We start from the raw sequence: 24,534 nt of genomic DNA, 5'->3' as shown, positions 1-24,534 counted from the left end.
CCAACCCACATGTGGTTTGGGAGGGGGACAGAGGATTCCCCATAAGCAAAGAATTAATGGAGCCCCCACGCTTGCCTGCCACTGGGCAGTTGTCTCTTGAGTGTTTGGGGGAGGGGGGATTGGATCTTTGCCAGAAACAAACGGACAAGGTGCCAGAAAGTTTTCCTGCCACTTGGCAGTTTTCCCTCGGATATGTGGGGGAGGGGAGCATGGCCTCCAGAAACAAAGGACAGGCCAAGGGACTATTTTCAGTTGGGCAATTAAGGGTGGACAAGGCACCCAAGGGATGGTGGACTACAACTCTCCTACCATGGATGTGTGCACCGGAGTGGCCCAGTTTTATTGTTGACTCATCTTATGACACAGGACAGCATAAACCCCCACTCCAGCTGGGTGGGAAGATATGCCTACAGCCATGGGACCCTGGTGGGAGAAAGAGGAACTGTGTACTGCTATCTACCTTACCATCAGACCCAGGAGAAACCACAGCAGGCCAGAAACTTTGGACTTGTAAGAAATGATTACTTGGGGCTAGGGAGCCACTGGGAAACAAGGGCTAAAAAAAGTAGGGGAGGAATGTGACAAAACGAGTGTGATATGTGAATTATAGCAAATACTTTTTATAGCCTTCTTTTGTTTCCCCAAGCTCACCAGACTATAACTGCATTGTCCAATAACATGTGGCTAAGGGGACATTGTAGTTCAGTGTACATATGTATATTGTTTATTGTATATTGATAACTTGAAGTAAGGTTGCTATTCATTGTATTTAAAGTAAAGCCAGGGGGATTATGGGTAGGGATCAGGTTGCCATGTGCCTGAGTAGGAAAACTAATTAGTGTCCATTGTTCTCACCAGGCTAGTCAAGACAGGCCATCTAACAGGGGAGGTTCTCTGAAAGGACAGCTCATCTTCACTCCCCTGTCCAACCCCCCCCCCTTTAGTCCAGCACTGACCAATGGTTAAGTAGAATAGACGCAGGGGTTTGCCCAGGGAGGGGAAAGACTGTGGAAATTAGACCTGTGATATATAAGGAACAACTCCAGGGGGGAGGGGTGTTCATGCTTGGATTTCATTCAGGAAGGTGCAAAATGGAGTTTTGAATTGTCGTTTTCTAACTCAAGTCTATATATGCAGCTGAGAGGGATCCATGGGTCATGAAGTCTGGACAGCAGGTGACTATATCTCCTTAAGTTATTGGGGTAAGGGACAGATGATGTGGTAAATCTGACTGGCATTTATTTACTGTGTGTATATAATATTCTAGTGTTGTTTGTATAACAATAAATATACTGTTGTATTTTTATAACTGCATTTTGCCTGAGTGACCATACGAATCCTAGAAGGTACTGGGTAGCACTGGGCCAGATAAACCCGGTATCTTCACAATGAGCAATACATAGTGTTAAACATTATTGGATACGCTGTAGTGTCCCCAGTTCAAGAAAGGATGGTTAAAAACATATTGCACACGAGAAAATATATGAACTTACCTGATTATGGCATCCTGTGTTCTGTTCTCCTAGTGGGCGCGCTGGGCGAGGAGGGATCAGCAGCTGTCAGCTCACACAGGCAGTCGGGAGCAGGAATAGAGGGCAGTGGTCGAAGCAGAAATTTAGGAGTAGGGGTATAGAAAATATAAGTGAATGGAGTATGAAGGCTTGATTTTTTATTTTTTTTAACACTTGTCCGCTCTGTGCATTTCCATTCTTCATTACTACTTGTGTTTTATGATGGCTGCATCCCTGACATTCCCATTCTTAAGATGTCTCTCCCTTTACACTTTCTTTTACCTATGCCCCCTGCACCATCTTCTCCTTTGTCCCTCTCACTTAACCCCCTGCACCACCTTCTCCGCTGGCTCTCACACATCTTCCTGTACCACCTACTCCCCTGGCTCTCTCACACGTCTTCCTGCACCCTCTACCCCCCGGCTCTCTCACTCCTCTTCCTGCACCCCCTACCACCCTGGCTCTCTCACCCCCTTCGGCTCTCTCACCTCCTTTCCCAGCACCCCCTTCAGCTCTCTCACCCCCTCTACCCAGCACCCCCCTTTAGCTCTCTCACCCCCTTTCCCAGCACCCCCTTGGGCTCTCTCACCCCCTCTCCCAGCACCCCCTGGCTCTCACCCCCTTTGGCTCTCTCACCCCCTCTCCCAGCACCCCCTTCGGCTCTCTCACCCCCTTTCCCAGCACCCCCTTCGGCTCTCTCACCTCCTTTCCCAGCACCCCCTTCGGCTCTCTCACCCCCTCTCCCAGCACCCCCTGGCGCTCATCCCCTTTCCCAGCACCCCCTCCGGCTCTCTCACCCCCTCTCCAAGCACCCCCTAGCTCTTCCCCCCTTTCCCAGCACCCCCTGGCTCTCACCCCCTTTCCCAGCACTCCGTGGCTCTCACCCCCCTTTCCCAGCACTCCGTGGCTCTCACCACCTGAAAATCGCGGGCACCCCCGCCCGAAAATCGCCGGCACCCCCCGCAACCCCCCCCCCTGAAAATCGCGGGCACCCACGCCTGAAAATCGCGGGCACCCCCCGCGACCCTCCCCCTGAAAATCGCGGGCACCCCCCCGCCCGAAAATCGCGGGCACCCCCCCCCCCCCCGAAAATCGCGGCACCCCCCGCGACCCCCCCACCCCCCGAGAATCGCTGCACCCCCCCCCCCCCTCTTCAGTAAGAAAAAAAAACAAATTAAAAAAGACAGGAAACTCACCAGTGTAACTGGCTGCACAGCATAACGGGGTAGGGAGCTGGGGACGCGCGCAGCAGAGGTGGCTGGTTCCTCCAGCCACCAAGAAGACAGGGGGAGTCGGGCCGGCCCATATAGCCATCGGCCCTTCTGGCATTTGCCAGAAGTGCCAGATGGCCAGTCCGGCCCTGGTCACATTGTACCTCACTACTTTAAACCATTCTAAAATAAAATCTTATTGAGATTTTAACATATTAATCACAAGCCGCAGAAGATAGGAACTAACTAAAATGGGATGGCTATGAATCTTAAATGGACAGGGGCATGTTACCTTTCCCATTTTTCTTTATCTACTATGGGATTTTGCCAGTCGTTTCAATAGGGTTTCCAGCGTAATATGACAAGATAATTGAGATTAACACTTCACACTCTTGGAAATACCCTTTGCATAGTGCCATAGGCAAACCGAGGGGGGCCAGGGAGTTTCCTAGTGCCTGGAAACCCCCCTTTCCAGCATGGAGTACTGTATGTTTGAGGTGGCTGGACCCTGCACCAGGACCAGCCACTTTGCAGCATGTGTGCAGATCACTTCTGTCTGCACTGTTCACAGCCATCTCTCCCCGACAAGTATTGAAAGCAGCAAAAACAGGTAGGAGAGAGGACAGTCTGTCAACTGTTCTGACACACTCAGTCAGGACTTTGTCCTGATTGTAGGGACAGTTGGGAGGTATGTCCTGCTTCACACGGCTCTGCTCGAAAAGTGAGAGCTGTGTACCCCTAACAGTAGTGTATATGATGGGGATAAAAAGAGCTGGAGAGCAGCCAGGCCCGGCGCTCCCATTAGGCAACCTTAGGCAGTTGCCTAAGGCGCCGGAACCTGCAGGGCGCCGCTGACTAGATTTTCTAATCTAGTCAGCGGCTCAGGAGAGGGTTGCAGTAGCGGCGGGGTGCCGCCGCTGTTTTTCAGTGTCCGCGCGGGGCATCTGTAAAGTATCACACCGTCCGTCAGACAGACAGTGTGAATAAAGTTCTTTCCCGGCGCCCCCCCCTCCCCTCCCAGAATGCATCACTCCGCCTCTGCGTGAAGAAGGCGCGGATTAGCTAGAGAAAAGGTAAGTAAACTCTCCTTTTTTTTTTTAGTGTGTTCGCGGGGGGGGGGGGGGGCGGGGCGGGGACCTAGGGCGCCGTGAACCCTAGCACCTGCGCTGAGAGCAGCCAAGCATTGTCTAAAATTATAGCCACACTCCGAAGCATGTTAGCAATGCTCACTGGCGGTGTGGCTTGGAAACCCCTCTCTACAAATCCTGCGTTTGTCCCTGAGTGCAATATGTTTTCTTATAGCTCCTCCATCCGTAAGATGAATGGCAGTCTTACATGCCAAGTATCATTTTAATGATTAAGACATCTGTAACAAGGTAGAGTTTTTGAGGACTTGCAGAGATATGTAGCAAGAGCTGCTGGTCACTTTTTTAGCAATGGAGCAATGTCACCCCGCTCCATCTGTATTAGAGGAGGGGGAAGAGCAAAGTAATAGTTAAAAAATAAATAAATATTAGGTCTGCATAATAAGGTCTATATCATGTAGATGGCAATGTGACATGTGTAATGTGGCACGCAACTGGGCTATAAAATTAGGGTGGCCGTTGGGGCATGTGAAATTGGAAAGAGCTTTTGGTCGAGCATGCAGAGTTTTAGGTTCTGCTCCGTCCCCATTTCATCTAAAAACAGTCCTGCCAACAATAACAAAGCAGTAATCGTCTCATACCTTGCGTGTTTATTAAGAACACGCAAGGTACAAATCTGGAAGGGAAGAAAAAAAAAAAAAAAACACACCCCCATGGCTTTTTAAAATAAAACATGCATTTGGTCATCTTATTTTTGTTTATCTTTGCTTTGGAGGAAAAACAAAATTATAACAGCAAATGATACCTGAAGAATTCCATAAATGAAAATCCATATCCATGTTGTTCTGCAATCCCAGCACATACAACATTCGCTGATGCCCCAATCAATGTTCCATTTCCTGCAGGGAAAGATAACACACATTGGAATTAATGGTTTGCGTCACTGTAGATTGTAAACAAACTTTAATTTTGCAATATGCCAGCTGCACAAAAATTACATTGCAAATTAAGATGCAGAGAAGTTGCCCCCTCCCAATATACTGGCTATAAATTACAGTTAAAAATATTAACAAGTAGACAATTTCAGACAGATTAGATTACAGTGCATATGGTCATGCTATTACTTGCAATACATAGTGCCCTCTTGTAATGTATTGTCCTTTTACACTGTCCTTTGATGTACCACTGTATGCAGTCTAGTGACCTGTCTCACTATACTCTGCTTATTGTAGAGAAGTCCTTGTCATTACTGATGTGAGAAATGATTGCATATAGTGAGAAGAGTAGAACTTTGTAAACTGTTCTGTTGATCATTCACCTTTTTCCATGTTTGGCTGTGAAATATTGCACATTATTTTGGTGGAATTTTTTCTAAAGTACTAATTGAAGACTTTAAACAACACCACCACAGAGAAGAATGAATTGACTGAAGATGAGCACATTTCTGGTTAAATGTCACACAAATCTCATTGTACAGCGGTTTTGCAGCGGTGCAAAGACCCCAAGATGCAATGTTCAAGTTATGATTTTGCTTCATCATTCCACACTGTATTGTAAATTCACCATTTTACAGAACTTATGAAGTCAAGGTGGCAATCAGACAGATTGAAGATCGTATGAGGAAAGGTATTTGTAGGGCTTTGTAGGTGAAGGTGAGACCAAGGCAGTGGGCATGAAAAACTGAGGAAAGTAATTCAGGGAAACTTGAGGGGGATATAGTAGCTCTGGGAGGAAGGATGACAATCCATGTTATGGAAGTTTTAACCAATTTATGGGCACATTTCCCTCCTCCAAAAACATGACCATATCAGCCCTATACTTAAGAAAATAGTAATTGACCCCAAGAAAAATGTTGCTTGTCTTACCCGTTTAACATTTTCTCAGCAAAATAGACCCACCCAGCCTCGGACTGGCCCAGCGGGCTTCCGGTTCAACCACCGTTAGGCCCGGCTACCGTATGACCACACCCCCTTTCACCAGTGGGCGGAGCTTACCTGGAGGCCCCTCACGTCGTCCCCGCTGCTCAAATGCGATCTCAGCTGCGATCACAATTGAAAGATGACTGGCTGTCACTGATAGCCAGTCATCTTTCACATGCGATTGCAGCTGCGATCATGTGACCCGCCCCCTCACCCTGTCAGCTGATGTTCCCGCGTCGCTGAAGGGAGAAGAGCAGAGAGGCTGCAACAATCAACTTTTGGGTAAGTATTAACCAGTTGTTTATATTGTTTGTGATAGAGATATATATATATATATATATATATATATATATATATATATGTTCTTACAGGTGCACGTATTAAAACCCCCCCCACAGAAAACACTGTTGATAGCTGCAGAAACTCTTGGCATCCGCGCCTCTGACTGACCTGCAATAATGATTGACAGACGCACGATTGCAGCAGCTGAGGGTTTTTAATTGAAACACAGCAAAGGGTTAAGGAGCCCTGGTTGCCCCCGTACTGTGATTACTGTGAGATCCACTCCGGCTGTATTATCAGGGCCAGCTGGATTTACTTGCCCTTAGTTCAAAGTTATATTCACAGTGGTGAAACAAGCACATTTGCACAAACATGATGCTTTGCACTTAATTTGTTTCCAGTTTGCTGATGTAGGTGCTGAAAGTCCTCTTTGCACTGTTATTTGGTCGGTTCAATGATTGACTTTCATGAGCGGCTACACAGTGGACGCGATGCATTGTGTCATTTTCAAAGTGTTTGCATTTACAGCAAAGATTGCTGCACAGTCAGCGTCCACATAACAATCTGACCACCATCAGTGTATGTGTATATATATATGTGTGTGAATTGAGAGGACTATTGCAGACATAATATGAATCGGACACACTTGTGTGGCATAGCATTGTTTTGGGGGCACTGCCATGTGGCATAGGGGGGGCTGCCTATCTATACTAAACTATAGGGGGGCTGCCAATGCTAGACTATAGTAAGGGGGGGCTGCACAGAGAACACTATAGGGAGGGGGTGATGAGACCTTTAATGCTGAGTTGGTTTGGGTCTATAATTGAATGTGGGGCTGAGTGTGGGGGCTATTAAATGTGAATAATAAATATTTAATGCTAAGAATGGTCGTGGGAAATGGATGTATTAAACGTAAATGCTAATAATTTATTGCTGGGACTGTTTGGAGGGAGGGTAATAGGTTTATTTATTAAATGGGAATACTATTAATTTAATGTTGGGGTTGGTTGGAGGGAAATAGATCTATTCATTAAATGTGAGCACTATTACTTTAATATTGAGGCTGGATAGAGGCCTAATTATTAAATGCGGGTGCTGTTTATTTAATGGCAGGGATGGTTGACGTTTCTAAATGTACCCATTATTTTTTCCAAATAGAGCCCTCAACATTCCAGGATCCAGACAAGCTGCAACTAAAGAAACCAGCATCCACAGGTGGTAAACGTGACAACAGCAGGTAGGACAGTCTGTCAAATGATCTGAGTCTAGTGCAGGTTTGGCTAACCTGTGGTACTCCAGGTGTTGTGAAACTATAAGTCCCAGCATACCCTTCCAGCAATAAGCTGCTATATATTGGCAAAGCATGCTGGGGCTTGTAGTTTCACAACACCTGGAGTGCCACAGGTTAGCCAATCCTGGTCTAGTGGGACAATCGTGATTTTTGGTGACTGTTCATCATCATCATCATCATCATCATCATCATCATCATCATCATTTATTTATATAGCGCCACTAATTCCGCAGCGCTGTACAGAGAACTCATTCACATCAGTCCCTGCCCCATTGGAGCTTACAGTCTAAATTCCCTAATATAGACACACACAGACAGAGAGAGAGAGACTGAGAGGGAGAGACTAGGGTCAATTTTGATAGCAGCCAATTAACCTACCAGTATGTTTTTGGAGTGTGGGAGGAAACCGGAGCACCCGGAGGAAACCCACGCAAACACAGGGAGAACATACAAACTCCACACAGACTGTTCTGCCCAATCTAAGGGGCAGGTCAAGACTGTGTATTCTTTATACACACACTGCATTCTTTATATACTGCACTAAGGTGCTAGCTGTCCTTCGTGGAATGACCACTCCCCCTCTAGTGTCTGGTCCCACCTCTATGATGGCTGACCACACCCCCTTTGGTGGGCCCCTAGTGTTGCATTCCCCGGTGGGCCCTTCAAGCTCCAGTCCGACACTGGACCCACCCTACTTGCACACAACTTTCAACTAAAACGGCTATAACTAAAGTGACCAAATGCTTAATCCCTGCTATGTCCTAGATGTTCCTTGGCAGCTTTTGATAGTCAAACACCTTATCTCCTCCAAATTAACCACTCAAGACCTCAAATTTGTTTATTTCTTTCCCATACAACTTATTTCCTTTCAATCTCTGGTCACTACATTCCTATTAAATATTTCATCTTGAATGCTCGAATGGTATTTAGAATTGGATTTGTCCTAAACATAAAATTCATTTTATATCCACATCCAAATCTACTTTCTAATTCTTCATCATTAGCAAATAATGATCTCATGATACCAACATGCCAGACTTCCTTCCTAAATGTAAACTTTGATCATTACTTCATTCTCCTCTCATCTCTTTGGAAGCAACATTTATAAAATTTGAGCTTTTGTTACACATCTTGCAACTGAGAAGTTGAATTACTCGCTTATAGGATACCTTGACTATTACAGTGCTATGAATTGACCTTACTCCATAACATACTGTCACCACTTAAAATGTGGTTGCCAAACTCTTTAATCTCACCAGCTCAAGATTAAATTTAAAATATCAACACAACTTCAAAAGACCTTCGAAAATTCTGCTCCACCATACTAAACGTCATCTCCAGCTTTCAGTAATATTTAACCACACTTCTCTAACCATATCCAACCATCACATTTTCAACCTGCTCCTGCACAGACCTCACCTTATGTCTCTAGTGGTATCTATTAATACACTACTTATTGTACGCTTTTTCATATCATACTGAAGTGTTGAAAGTAGTATATTATACAAACAATTTACAAGAGGAAATTATAGCAAGGAAAGTAAGGCCTAAAAGCATTTGGAAAATGACTACAAAACATCTATTGTACACTTTCAGAAAAAGCAACATTTATATGTTGTGCTCTATAAATAGAAACCATCTGGACCACACTGAATTACAGAGTTGGCAATACAATTAGTTTGGGCAGAAGTTGGCATTGCAAAAACATTATTGTGAAATATCACCATTAAATAGACATTATGCTTGAAATATAATTATCCTAGAAATGATATACTATTATTTTGCTAAGCATTTTTTTGTTGAGTGTTTGTGAGATGCTTTGTTAAAATGCTTTCCTTTGTAAAACCTAGCATGAAAAAGTAAACTTTGCAAACTAGGGTGTCCTTACTAATCTGGTTGAACTCCCTATCACTTCTCGTTAATGCATGTCAAAGGAGAAGTTTAACTGCAAACATCCTTGAAATGTACAAGCATGAGTGTTTAATAGCTGTTCCTCAAGGGTAACACTACTCAAAAATGACTAATTGCAATAATGATTTTTAAAATTATAGCCACTGGAATACAGTGGCAATAAAAATATTCATTCAAGTTAACATTTTTTTATATCATGAAATCAAAACTTATTTTCTTGACAATTTTTGGCAATGATCAACACTAAAAAAAGGTTATGAAAAAGAACAAGTCAGGAGTAGGATATAATATGTCAAGTCCATAAAAAAAAACAAAAAAACATTTACAACTGTAATTTGAGTAGAATAGACTGGCTCCAAAACTGAACATTCATGTAAGAAGGCCCAAAAAGAGAGAGAGAGAATGTCCAAGGGACAACAGCAGCCAGGACACTTTACAAATCTGTGGTTTATGCAAGGGTGGAAAAACAAAATGGTATAAGGAAACTCACATGAATTCTTACCTATATGGAAATTTATTAAGGTGCAGTTTTATTAAACCTCCCTTTTTCAGCGTATACTAAACAGATCACTCCAAAAGACAAAATGTGTTAGTGTCCAGTAAGCCTGTCTACTTAGTAGATAAGCAGCCAATCAAGATTGTATAAAAAGATTATAATATTCACTAAATGTTTAAGTGGGAAAAACAACTGTAGATAAAAGAAAGTGGTCTTTAAAAAACGTTGTATTCACAAAGAGGAAAACATGCCAAGAAAGCAATTGCACAGCAATTACCTATCCATACCAATGATTTGTACTTGTCTAACATAGGAGGAGGTACAGATACAGCAAATTTAGGTTACCAAAGATAAAGTGCCTTGTCCAAATGACTTCCACACGTGTGGTTAAGCTCACAAGCGCAGTAAATGATGGAAATGAAGGACCACTATTTGCTATATTTATTCCCTCATTACTGGGTCAGTTTTGGTTGCTTCTCTGCTTCAGGTACAGAAAAATGTCAAAGGGCAAAACTGATGATGCAAGATTTAGACAAAACTTGGTGGTAAAGCCATATTTTAGTAGAGCTGCCTTTTAGCCCATTGGCTGCTAAGTGTGACTCGCCCTCTACGTACAGCCTAAAATTGCACTTGTGGGGTGGGCCCATCTTGGGATATCTTCTAAAATTACCATCTTATCAGCCAGTGATCTGCCTATATGTTTTAAAGAAGTCCATTACTTAATTAAACCGCCATCCTATCTGCCACTGTTGTGCCATTATGTTTCATAGGTATTGTATTTGTTTTTAAACCGCCACGTGTTTGTGCCGCTGCTGGGGTACTAATTTTAGACAGCCAGTTTGCTGCAGTCTTTGGCCAATATTGGTGAAAATATTGGCAGTTCTGAGGTGATCATTAGAAAATATTAGAGATGAGCGGGCTCGGATATCTGAAATCCGAGCCCACCCGAACGTTGCCGATCCGAGCCGGTTTCGAGACAGATCCGGGTATTCCCGCCAATTGCAAAACTGAAACCGAGGCTCTGAGTCATAATCCCGCTGTCAGATCTCGCGATACTCGGATCCTATAAATTCCCCGCTAGCCGCCGCCATCTTCACTCGGGCATTGATCAGGGTAGAGGGAGGTTGTGTTAGGTGGTCCTCTGTCCTGCTATATCTCGTGCTGTGCTGGGGAACTAACAATGCCCTTAGAAGGACACAGCCCAGCCCGAATTTTTTTTTAAAAAAGTTATAAAAAAAAGAAATTAAAAAAAAATATCCAAAAACAATCCTGCAGTATAAGTCCATTGGTACTGCAATATTACAAAGTTCACTGATTCTGCATAATAGACTGGGAATTAGTGGAAATGATTGTTATTGAATGTTATTGAGGTTAATAATAGCGTAGGAGTGAAAATAAACCAAAAAACTTGATTTTAACACTTATGTTTTTTTCAAAATAAATCCGAATCCAAAACCTTAAATCCGAACCAAAACCTTTCGTCAGGTGTTTTGCAAAACAAATCCAAACCCAAAACCTCAAGCAAATCCGAATCCAAAACACGAGACACCAAAAGTGGCCGGTGCACATCCCTAGAAAATATGTACATTACTGGAAATTAATGTTAATGATATCCATACTAATGTAGGCACAAAAAACTATCAAAACTACGTGATTTTACCTGTTTTTGACCACTTCTAATGCAATCCTGAACCAAAACCAAAACTTGAGGGTGGTTTAAGAACAAAAACACTGAGATCTCCACACATCCCTAGTAAGAGGTACCCAACTTGTTTTCTCGGATACAGATGTGACACAATGTATTACAGCTTAGTGAAAGGAAACCGTGTTTTACTTGAAGACAATAATCACTGATTATGCAGTGAAGTCTGTACAATCTTACACAATAATTCCAATGTATTTGAGTCTTACCTCCAAAACAAGCACCAATGGCTAGGGCAAAAATAAGTGGCTTAATTGGAAGATTGACATCTGCATCCTGGCTTAAGTTTATTAAAACTGGAATCTAAGGGAAATAGGTAAATAAAAACAACAATCATTTTAAAAGGTTGAAATATATATATTATACTTTTTGTACATCTCGGTGTATTGTGCATTTCTATTGTATGATATAAAGGAACATACTGAAGTTATTAAAGTAATTTTATCGTTTTCAAATAAGCATTGCCCAAGCGATTGTATTGTGTTTCTAACGCACAAAGTGATTTATTTTAGCAGATGTAAATAGTCAACAATTCAATACATTATATTATGATAAAGTACAGTACAGACAATACCAAAAGATAAATACATACATACCGCTGCAATCGCTGCACTTCCATGGGTCCGAATGGAACAGTATATCTTTTAGATAACTGTGGTCAGAGTAGACTGGCTGGCAGCTGCAGCTGTGATCATATATATATATTCATTCAGTGTTACAGAGAACAATGCAAATGACGTAGCTTGCTTCTATAGGTCCAGACAAAGGGTATCTCTAGGGCAAACAGGCCATAGGCTGATTCAATCTAAGGAATCCAAAGGTGGGGGTCTTCTTTCTAGGGGGTCTGCTCCTTTCATGGACAGCATCATACAAAGGTTCATTCCCTAATATCAATAACTAAAGTATGCAATGTGCGATCTCTTCGCCGACTGCACCGGACAGCTGCTGATGAATAGGGTTTCAGTATGATACCAGACATGCCACCTTTCCCACAACCTGAACCATATATATCACTGAAGTGCACATATAATCTTATTATATAAACTAATAATAAACCAAATGCTATCTGCTCATAAATTACAGTGTAACGGAACCAATATGAATATGAATTATATAAATAACTAAATGTTGTAATGCGAGTGTGTGCGTGGTATTTTACCGTGCGATCGCACCACGCGCTGTGTTAGGTGACGTACGGATCTGTGTTACGTGGCGTACGCATTGCGATCACACGGCAAAACAATATTAACCAATATACATTCGTTCATCCAATTATACGACTTCGACAAAGTATAGGTGTAATGTGCTGTGTTAGCATGCCGTGCATGTATGCTTTATTTCAATGCATATTTATATTGGGAAACACAGATAACCATACCTTTCCATCTTTGTGACAACACCCCAAGAAAATCTGCACAGCATGCAATGTACATTACATGCTGCCCCTTTGGCCTGTGATTAATTTGATTTTGCAGAAATAAGGTCCCTGGATATTTTTTTTAAATGATGCCTACACTGGGCATATAGTCCAGACACAGCATGATTTAAATGAAGAAGAGAGAAACACTAGCATGGATCAACAGAGCACAGCTAGGTTTGTCCCGGTCTTTTAAATAACAAATGCATCAATGTTATTATTTCTTTGCTTGGTCAAATAAAGAATGTATGATTCGAGAAGTTAACTGAGCAAACTTCATGCCCTCAAGTTAAATATTTCCAGCACTTGATATTATATGTGCATTTATATATTGTGGTTATTCACGCAGAATGGGTGAATGTATTGAGCAAATAATACCACAACTTTCAAAGAAAAGTGCATAAAAATGATGATATTAAATATACACACATACACAGATATATATATATATATATAGATATCTATCTATATATTCACACACACACACACACACCTAGAGATATATAGATATATATGTATATCACACACACACACACTATATATCCATTTTGGGGAATAGCATGTTATATGAAGCAAGGAGTAACCCTAATAATAATTTTATATAATGCTTAAGTATAAGGTACCCCACATTCATCAATGTACATGTTATTGAATAAAAATTACTCAAGAAAGATGCTCATCAAATTGATATACTAACACAGGGCAATGAGGCACATTACAAATGCTTTTGACACAAAAGAGAAATTATTCCTTGCAAATGGGTAAAGTGTCATTGTGAAAGGAAATTATCAGGTCTATTTCCACTGTGTCAAGTTCTGGGAAAAAAACAAAAACAGTTCTTTAAAAAAGTACATTTCAAACTTTTAACAAATGTTGAACGCCTAGCTGAGAGAACAGCAGTCATGAACTCAAAAGTGAAGACAATGGCGCTAATGTTTCCACTCTCTACAAGAAATTGATACTCAATGAAATAGCTGAATCAGCAATTACTGCTGCATTAAACCAAAACCTACAAGGTTGCCACCATCCATAATAACTGAGAATAGAGCCTTTGGAGTTGCTTAATAATATTGTGCAAAAGCCAATTGGAATAGACCCCATAGTAGTTGGCAGCAAGTCTCTGACTTTCATGGGATACCCCAGATACATGAAAACCTATTTAATGAAGGACAACCGTACGATTATAGAAATGGAGGATTCACAAGGAGCAAAGCAGACCCCATCTGCACAGTAAGAAAACAAATGTATACATTTCTTAATTTACCTGAACAATGTGCGATTAGGAGCAAGGGCAACATTATTAAAAAACTAAAAGCAACATTTTGAGATCAAAGATTTGGGAATAGTACTTCTCTTGGAATAGGTATTGAGAAATATTTCCTGCTCTGAAAAGAAAGGGCCAAAGGACATGCAAACTCTTAAGAAACTTATATATTTAAAAGGGAAACATTGTTATCGTATAACTAAATGTCAGAGGAGTTTGAATGGAGTTTGAGCACTTCAGCTATATGTGATAACAATGTGAAAGGTAATTGGAACACTATTATAAACAAGGTCAGACATGTCAGCTGCAGTAGTAATACTGTGAAGAAAAGTGACAGCTCTATCTCAATGTGACTGGAAAGATGCAAAGTGTTATAAGTAGAGATGCTCAGGCTCGGTTTACTGAAAACTGAGCCCACCCGAACTTAGGGAATCTGAGTAGGCTCTTAAGTTGGCTCTGTACTTTTGCGCATCCCGGATCTGAATTGAGGCAAAACGTTATCGTTGAGTTGTCGGATCTCGAGGGTTTTGGATTCCATAAGTACCTCCCGTCCCAGGATATCCAGCGCCATTGCTCACACTTAAACAGGGGCAGCAGTGTTCTTGTCACTTTCCATTCTCCAGTTAGATAGGGTTCGTGCCTTATGAATCTCTAATACTTGTTAAGATACATGGTAATCTGATAAAATCTCTATATGTGGGGAGTATATTAGGCTAATACTGCCATGTACAGTTTATATTATACCCAATACTAAATATTGAGGGCTATACAAGTGATACGCTGTCACTAGGCAGAATACGTTTAATCTCTGCCATTCTATCTTGATACCTATGGACTAATTTGTGTTGTATATTCCCACAAGAGATCCTATATCAGTGATTTTCCTTTTGGAAATATTATAAACTCTGATCGGCTCCACCACAGGGTCAACTTATTTTTAAACTCTATATTTCTCAACACTATAATCTCTTTTTTATATTTCGCTTTTTTATCTGTGTGGTATATCTATACGTACCATTTTTAATGTATACCAATAAAAATAATATGTATTAATCCATTACTTATATGTACCTGGAGTGCTTGTTTAGGTCATAATTCTCGTTTTCCTCTTTTGGATTGTATTGTATGCTTATACACATGACCATAGCACCCCCCCACGTAATAGTATATCTATTAGTGAGGTAGGGTACTATCCTGTGCGGAGCGGTTTTCCCATTACCCTTTCCCCATCTCTTTCCATGATACTGTAATAGATTGTTCCACAGTCCTGAATTGTTTATTGTTACATATAACAGATTGCTGTATTCCAGTGTTGCTAAGCAATGAAAGTCCATGTGTTGCTATTCCAGTGTTATTTTTCATAGTGAGTACTTTTGGAATTCCTCAGGAGAATATATCTATTTCAAGGTCTTTTAGGACTGAGTTGGCTTTATTTGGATTTTATTACTGGAACTGGGCTTGGAGTTATCCTCATCGCTTCATATTTGCATACTAATACCTATTGATAATGTTTACATGTATATATAGTGATTAAAAATTAAGTTTTACAGACCCTCTCTTCACATTTATTTTTGTGAAATTTATTAATGTGTATTGGTATTTATTAATCCAGTGATCAATCTGCACAGTGCAGTTCTGTTTCCTTTTTGTGTACGTGTCTATGAATACAGTGAGCAATAGACCCTAAGAACTAGCTGCAGTGAGATGGACTATTTGTATATTGACTTTTTTGTATATTATTTTGTTTATTTAAGTTAAGATTTATGTATTTTGAATAGATATTTATGTTATCTCATGTTCATATCCTCATTAGAGGAGAGTAGAGATGCTCACTGACCCCTGTGTTTTGGTTTTGGATTACCTTCGGGTTTTGGTTTTGCCAAAACCGCCCTTGCACGTATTGGTTTTGCATCACATAATTTTGCTGTTTTTTTTTTATCCTACATTATTATTAACCTCACTAACACTAATTTCAAGTAATTTGCAGTCAGTTTTTACCACCTCACAGGTCACATTATTATTTTCATACACTTTAGGACCAATACTGCAGCGACAGAGCAATGACTCAAACACACAGCAATTCCTAGCACATCTAGGACACATTGGCACACAGCAGTAGCAGAAAAGAAAAGTGGTGCAAGATGGAATTGTCCTTGGATCATGAAACCAGTTATGGTTCATTTGATCGCTCCACCTTTTTCTTCGATAACTGAGGTAATTCTACAGCTAATACATGGCAACGAGCGCTGACATCCCCCGGCATGCGTGCTTTTATCAGACACACACCAATCCAGGGTGCCAGACAATGCACTAAAAAGAGCCATTGAAATTCCCAGCAAAAAGCCAGTTCATCAGTGAGGTTTGAATCAGCCCCAATTCCCACAAAATTATAATTTAGTTAGGTACCTTTCATGTAAGGTGCAGATAACAAACACAACAAAACACGTGTGGGAGAATGTGGCCTCTGAGAGGCTGACTACTAGACACAAAGACAGTGCATGGATGGCTATCCAGGGATGTCTGCCTCTGAGAACATTCATGCACTCCCGGAACCTGTGCCAATATGTCCACTGCCATTTCTGCATCACCAGAAGGGAAACAGCACAGCATATTTTTTGGGACTGCCCCTCTGCACAGGCACTGTTGGATGCCTTGGAACATGAAAATAAGGACAGTGTGCCCAGAACTTGCCTTTCATACCATTCAGTATTTTATGGATTATTTCCTGGGACCCACATCATTGGGGCAATCCAGGAGGCCTGGAGCCTAATAAACTGCTTTAAGGACGCTATTTGGCTTGCCAGAAATTTGCCTGCAAATTCAGAAGACAAGCCTGCTTGTCTTCCTAGTTATCAATAACTTCGCAATGGAGCACTCGTCTTTGGGTGTATATTAGACTCTACACTTATTAGTGCAAATTAAGAAAAAAAAAGCCTGCAAGGACTTGTAGATTACTATTTCAGCAATGACAAAATTACCAACGCAGCTTTTCTATTTGGGTGTATAACTGTATATTAGACCCTACACTTAGTAGTGCAAATTCAGAAAAAAAGAGTGCAATGACTGGTATATTAGGATTTCAGCAATGAGAAATTCAGCAATGAAGCTTTCTCTAACACTGCTACCACCCTCCTCTCTCTTCTATCACTTTGCCTGCCAAACTGCTCTATACTCTATCCTACCCCTTTTGTATCCCTCTCTCAAATGGCGCTAGAACACGGTGGAGGGCAGTATTTACAGATTCCAAAACCTGCGAGTTCAGAGGTCCGACGATGTCACAATGACGTTTTGCCTCATTTTCACTAAACCGAGCCCGCCCATCTCTACTGGAGAGTCTCTGTGCTTAGACATAAGAAGCTTAAATATTTTTTCTTGCGAGTCTCACAGAGCAACAGATTGAACTTCTGCACTAACAGACAAGGTTAGAAAACTAGTGAAGAAAGCTGCAAGTCTGTCACACAAGGCTTCAAGAGAATTAGAGCCAATCACCAGATGGGAGTGCCACTTCCATAAAGGACTCATATAGCTAGAGTTTGCCTATCAAGGGTACTGTACAAGCTGCCAGAGAAGCAGAGGGAACCAAGATCCTGTGAGAAAGCAAGAGAACAAGATACCAGCCCAGAGGAACAGAGATAGAAAGACATCATAGCAGTAAAGGGAGTACCAATACCACAGAGATCCAGACAATGTCCAAGAGTATTCCAGTAGTTTGCTGGCTTTCTTGTTTCTTTGCCATTAATCCAGTTTCTTGTTGCTGATATTTATGTTGCGCCCTTCATATTGCCATATGGTGAAGAAAATCACTGGAGGGCATTCCAGATTTTTGACTCAAATACACATAATTCTGTGATCTTCCAGTGGTGGTCAGAATCCACTGCATGTGGGTGTAACCAGCTTATTTTCCTATTTGTGACAGAGGTACTGCTTTGGATTGTCCTACACTGCTGGGACTACTCCGTCCTCACCTACTCCTACCATGCATTCAGTAGTAATTATTGCTTAAAGGGACTACTCCACCTCTGTTTACTATACTAGTCACACCAGTTGAGGAACTTTACCTGTTTGTGTGTGCTGAATCTCCTGTCGTCACACACAGTGAGCATATAGTATGCTCATACATGAACGTTCCTCACATTAGACAAATACAGGGACTATAATCCTCATTATCACTATTTTCTGCATTTTCTAAAATATTCACCTAGAAGAGACATTTTCAAAGACTGCATTGTTTGTCTTAGCAGGTGCAGGTTGAGAGTTAGTTACCATTATTACTTCATTATTACCTGTGTATGGCTATTGCATTATTTTATGTTATTGTCCATTTTGCTGTCAATCGCATTCCATTATTAATACAATTTGACATTTAAATTATATTGTCTAAATTGCATATATTCCAAGTGTTTGCTTTTGCTACACTTAATCCATAAACTCTTATTATACCACTCAATATAATTGTTGCAAGAAATAATTTAAAAAATCCACCCACTAGTCACTAGGTGTTAGGCCATAGGTTATGGGTCTTTATACTAATAATCTTGGCATATGGCCTATCCCATTTTCCTGTGAGCGGCTGTGTGTGTTCCTACAAACGGTTTTTAAGGAGTCAGATAGGGGTTTCCCCATAATCAACCCCTTGTGGACCCTGCAAAAAAACACAACCTGAAGAGTGAAACTGACTCTGGTAGAGGCACTGGGGCTCATTTTAAGTTGCATGCAAATTGAGTTGTTGGTATATAATACACCTACAAACTAGTACTTTGTGCACATGCTCAGATGTAAAAAAAAAAAAAGTGCATTATACGCCATCACCACAATATGCATTCAACTTTACCTGAGCCTCACTGTGTCTAGAAGAATACCTGAAAAGTCAATACAAGTCTAAAAGCGAGATTTAACACCACCATTTCCCACAGGGGATACAGGAGAACAGAGCCGTAACTTAGAATTCTAGTGCCCTGGGCGAGAAAGACAAATGCCGCCCCCCTAGCCCTCAATTTTAACCAAATTAACCTAAAATATTCCTAAATGGCGCCCCCCTTCAGTGCTGCGCCCTGGGCGGTCGCCCCTGTCGCACAGCCCTAGTTACGGCCCTGCAGGAGAAACAGGGAACAGAGTGGTAAAAAGTGAGAGAAGGAGATAGAGGGAGACTAGTAAAAGGATACAGGAGGGAAAAACAGGAAACAGGATTTTGTGATGGGACATTTAGAGGAGGACCAAAGAAAGAAATAAGACCCAGAACATTGTGAGGAAATACTGAGAAGAAGGTACTAGAAGAAAAAAATATTTAAAAAGATAACAAATAATACTCATATACAGTGATAAGAAAGTAAGATTTAATGGGACAGGGGCCAATTAAGAGAGTAAATAGTTAAGAGGACAAGAAAGTTATTGGTATTGGGTGCAGAGGAGAGATACCAGAAAAATAGGGGCATAGGCTGCACGCAAAAGGTTTTGAGATATATTTATTAAAAGAAATAAAGAAATATTTTAATATTAAGTTCGTCGATAGCATGGGCTAAGAATTACAAACAGGCAAAATAGCATAAATGCATCACATGAGACTGGTCAAGCAACTGAGGAACAAGAAGGGATTATCTATTCAGTCTGGAGGACAAACACCGATGGATGAGTTTCATATTTACCATATTTCTCAAGTACAGATAAGTGATAGCACTTCAAGATTTGTGCACTATATTTACTTTTTTTTTTTTATGTTTGCCTCATTTACCTTAACAGAAAACCTTCAAGACATTAACTTGTATAGTTTGCTATAGACAAGTAATTAACTAATAAATCATTCTTCACAGCTGTGGCCTTTTTATGAACATAAAACTGATTAATTTTTTAATATAAAAGCAGGAAAAAGTCAATATTTCTAATAAGAATTCTTTTAAAACAATAGTGTTTAAAAATATTGGCTACATTAAGAGAATTGGATTGCAAGCCTAAGACTACTTAGCCAAAATTAAATTAGCAGTCATGGATACAGGCTGGGTTGTCTACCCGCATATCTGTATTTTTGTATAAGACAAAATGCCCAAATGTCTACGCCAACTCAAGTCTAACCATTTATGTCAGAAATTCACACCAATGGGCAAAGACATGAATTTTATATGTAAGATACTGTTAGGCTCATACAATTTGTGTAAGTAGAATATTTTATGCAGTCTATTTGTAATAGCATGTATCACTTGAAGCATTATACAAGAAAAAATAAATAAAAAATAAAACAAGATTATGACAAATATGATAATTTACAAAGTTATTTTCTATTGAATTTTGAAGATCAAAATATACTTGCAGCAAGAATTAAGGTATTTAGGAGTTAAAGGAAAGAAGCACACATGAAAAAGTCAACATTTAATAAGATTCTGATGGGCAAAGGGCATAAGCCAGGCAGACCAAATCATATAAAAAAAAAAAATAACGTTGTAATCTCTATAACCATACATAATGCGCTTACTCATCATTACCAGGTGTTAGAAATGGGGCGTTGAATCCTTATTAAGGCAATGTTGTGTTTAGCGTAACAGAAAGCCCTTACTGGTGTAAGGTCCAAGAATTCCAGCAATTGGACCGTTGGATTTAATAACAGGATAATTTTACCAATTTAAAGAACAAAATAAAAAAATCTGCATTTTAGGAAGACACAAAATTGCAATAAATAATCTCCCTCTCTCACGATTGGCAACAGTGAATTTGATGACAGTCACAATGCCGACATTTAAACAGCAATTCCAGCGGGTCCAGCGCCTGTACAGCCGCAGGAGCCACTGGCAGTAAATAGTCTTAAAAACTAAATAATTTAGAAAAAAAAAAAAAAACGTCCCCCCCTCCCTCCTAACAAATCATATTAACCCTTGTGCAGCTTGCAGGAAAATTGGGGAGACAAACACAGGGGCGGATCTAGAAAATTATCCTACCCGGGGCGATTTAGGCCCCGCCCCCTTTTTGACTTCAAGGCTGCCGGCGGCTGCACAATATGTGCAGGTCCGCTCGGCAGTGACAATGTGCTGCCCGGCTGCTCTGATTGTGTTTTAAACACAATCAGAGCAGCCGGGCAGCACACTGTCACTGCCGAGCGGACCTGCACATATTGTGCAGCCGCCGGCAGCAAGCCCCTGCTGGGGGGGGGGGCGATCGCCCCGATCGCGCCCCCCCCCCCTGGATCCGCCACTGGACAAACAGCATGAGGTCCCCTCGATTTTCTTACATATAGCCCTAGGCTTAACCAGCCAGAGAAGCTGCAGCAGGGGGCCCCCTACCATGCCGACAACCAGCCCCAGACTGGTCAGCATGGGGCTGGATTCCTATGGAGTTGTTGTGGAAATGTTGTCAGTGACTAAACTCCCCATGTCTTAGACCTGCCAGCTGTTAGATTTCATTATGCGTGGGCTGTTTCTGTATTCAGAAGCGGTTTCAGCATGTCTAGTAGATTTTGTTATTTTGCCAAACATTTTCTGCATAGATTATTTTGGGGATCAAGCGGTCAGTTTTTTTTTTTTTGGACACGCACTTCGATATATTTTTTGGGGGTTTTGGTTTTTAATAACGCAATTTGGAGTAAAAGCTTAGAAGACTGGATCGCAAAGAAGAAGAGAGTTGGTAATTATGAATGTTTTTTTAAACAAATTTTTATTTGAACGAGGGGTGTCGTATTTATTATTATTATTATTATTATCATCATCCTTTATTTGTTTGGCGCCACAAGGGTTCCGCAGCGCCGTACACTGTACAAAACAGTAGACTATACAGGGTAAGACATTACTGAACAATAAACAATAAACAATAAATACCAAACTTCAGAGGCTCCAGGCAGGCTAATGCAGTAAGGACGGAGCAGAAGAACAGGTATGGATACAGGAGGGAAGAGGGCCCTGCTCAAGTGAGCTTACATCCTAAGGGAGGGTAAACAGACCAGGCACAAAGGAAGTCAGTTGATGCATATGGGAGGGAGAAGGGGCCGGGAGGAGAGAGGGGAATATGGGTTAGGTGGAAGGATGGTAGGCTTTAAGGAAGAGGCAAGTTTTAAGTGCTCGTTTGAAGGAGCTTAGATTGGGAGAGAGACGGATGGAGCGAGGGAGGTTGTTCCAGTGAAGGGGGGCTGCACGGGAAAAGTCCTGGATTCTGGAGTGGGAAGAGGTGACCAGGGTGGAGGAGAGGCGACGGTCATTGGCCGAGCGCAGGGAGCGGGCAGGAGTGTGAATGGAGAGGAGGTTAGAGATATAGGGGGGAGTGGACTGGGAAAGAGCCTTGAACGTGGTGGTCAGGAGTTTGAAAAGGATTCTGTAGGGGATGGGGAGCCAGTGAAGGGCAAGGCAGAGGGGGGATGCGGAGGAGGAGCGGCGAGAGAAGAAGATGAGTCTTGCAGCCGCATTGAGAATAGAGCGGAGGGGGGCAAGGTGGCAGAGGGGGAGGCCAGAGAGGAGGAGGTTGCAATAATCGAGGCTGGAGATAATGAGTGCGTGGATGATGATTTTGGTGGCATACTGAGAGAGGAAGGGCCGGATGCGGGCAACACTGTGAAGCTGGAAGCGACAGGCTTGGGCGAGGGATTGAATGTGGGGTGCAAAAGAGAGAGAGGAGTCGAAGGTAACGCCCAGGCAGCGAAGTTGGGTGACAGAAAAGATGGTGGTGCTGTTGACAGTGATAGAGAGGTCGTGGTGGGAGGGGAGCCTGGGGGGAGGAAAGACAATGAGTTCAGTTTTAGAGATGTTAATTTTGAGAAAGCGGGAGGACATCCAGGAGGAGATGGCAGAGAGGCAGTCGGATACACGAGAGAGGAGGGTGGGGGAAAGATCAGGCGAGGAGGTGTAGAGTTGGATGTCATCGGCATAAAGGTGATACTGAAGACCGAAGGAGGAGATGAGAGCACCAAGGGAGGAGGTATAGAGTGAAAAGAGTAGAGGGCCGAGAACAGAGCCCTGAGGGACTCCGACAGGAAGAGGGGAGGGGGTGGAGGAGGAGCCAGACGTGGATACAGAGAAGGAGCGGTTAGCGAGGTATGAGGTGAACCAGGCGAGGACAGACCCAGATAAGCCAAGAGAGAGGAGGGTTTGTAGCAGGAGGGGGTGGTCTACGGTGTCAAAGGCCGCAGAAAGGTCGAGGAGGATGAGTAGGGAGAAGTGACCCTTGGATTTGGCTAAAAGTAGATCATTGGTAACTTTGGCCAGGGCAGTTGCGGTGGAGTGCAGGTGGCGGAAACCAGATTGGAGAGGGTCGAGGAGGGAATAGTCCGAGAGGTGTCTGGTGAGGCGGCTGCAGACAATCCTTTCAAGTAGTTTAGAGGCAAAGGGGAGAAGTGAGATAGGGCGATAGTTAGCAGGAGAGTTGGGGTCAAGATTGGGTTTTTTGAGGATGGGAGAGATGAGAGCGTGTTTAAATGAGGAGGGGACTACGCCAGAGGAGAGTGATAGGTTGAAGAGGTGGGCTAGGTAAGAGCAGGCAGTGGGAGAGAGCGAGCGGAGGAGGCGAGAGGGGATAGGATCGAGACGACAGGCAGAGGGTGGAGAGGATAGAATAAGTGAGCGAACTTCTTCACCTGAAGTAGGACAGAAGGAGCACCAGAGTTGGTTGTTGGGGAGAGGTGAGGGGAAAAGGGAGGATGGAGGGGGATGGGAGGAGGAGATGTTCAGTCTGATGGCCTCGATTTTGGAAGAGAAAAATGTGGCGAAGTCAGAAGCTGAGAGGGAAGTCGGGATAGGAGGGGGGGTGGAGAGAGGAGGGAGTTGAAGGTGGCAAAGAGGCGGCGGGGGTTGGAGGACTGAGAAGAGATGAGGGACCTAAAGAAGGATTGTTTAGCAAGGGAGAGAGCGGAGCAGAATGAGGTGAGGATAAATTTAAAGTGAAGGAAGTCGGCCAGGGAGCGAGATTTCCTCCAGAGGCGTTCAGCAGTGCGAGAGCACTTCTGGAGGAAGCGGGTGAGTTTGGAGTGCCAGGGTTGGGTAATGAGGCGTCGCTGGCGGACAGAGGAGGCCGGGGCGACAGCATCCAGGGCAGTAATGAGGGAGAGGTTAATATGACTGGTGGTGTGTGGATGCACTTTTTAAAATAAATGTATTTATTTATAAGACTGTTTACTGGACCCGCTGGATATTGCTGATTTAATATCGGCATTGTCAGCAATCCCAAGGTCTGTATTTCATCAATGCTGGGCAAATTGAAATGCCGGCATTTAGCCTCATGGCAGGATAAGTGTCAGTATTTCTTCTGTCAGGATTTCATATCCAACCCATATTTTATATATATTATTTATGTTTACACACACATACATATATTTTAGGTACTTAAGGGAAAGAGTTTTAAGGTAGGAACACCTCCAGGTGATATCAGCCCATAAAAGGAAATGTGTTGAGCTGCTGAGCTACATTGATTGTTCTTTGGGTAATCACTCATTTTGAAATTGCAGGACAACAGAAACTTCTCTGTGTCCTCCAGAATTCAAA

At 42.3% G+C, this 24,534-nt stretch overlaps 1 protein-coding gene across 1 annotated transcript in view; it reads right to left on the bottom strand.

Annotated features, from left to right (window-relative positions):
- The window catches only part of OCA2 (OCA2 melanosomal transmembrane protein), a 264,425-nt gene that overhangs the window by 32,113 nt on the left and 207,778 nt on the right, over positions 1 to 24,534 (bottom strand). The window contains exons 22-23 of the mRNA XM_075200107.1: positions 11,618 to 11,711; positions 4,613 to 4,706 (exon numbers count right to left, since the gene is read on the bottom strand). Of these exons, the coding sequence (XP_075056208.1) occupies positions 4,613 to 4,706; positions 11,618 to 11,711 (188 nt within the window). The remainder of the gene's footprint in view (positions 1 to 4,612; positions 4,707 to 11,617; positions 11,712 to 24,534) is intronic.

This window comes from Mixophyes fleayi, chromosome 2 (assembly GCF_038048845.1).
Source record: "Mixophyes fleayi isolate aMixFle1 chromosome 2, aMixFle1.hap1, whole genome shotgun sequence".
NCBI classification, from domain to species: Eukaryota; Metazoa; Chordata; class Amphibia; order Anura; family Limnodynastidae; genus Mixophyes; species Mixophyes fleayi.
The sequence above is the reverse complement of the archived record's forward strand: the minus strand, read 5'-3'. Positions and strand labels throughout refer to the sequence as shown.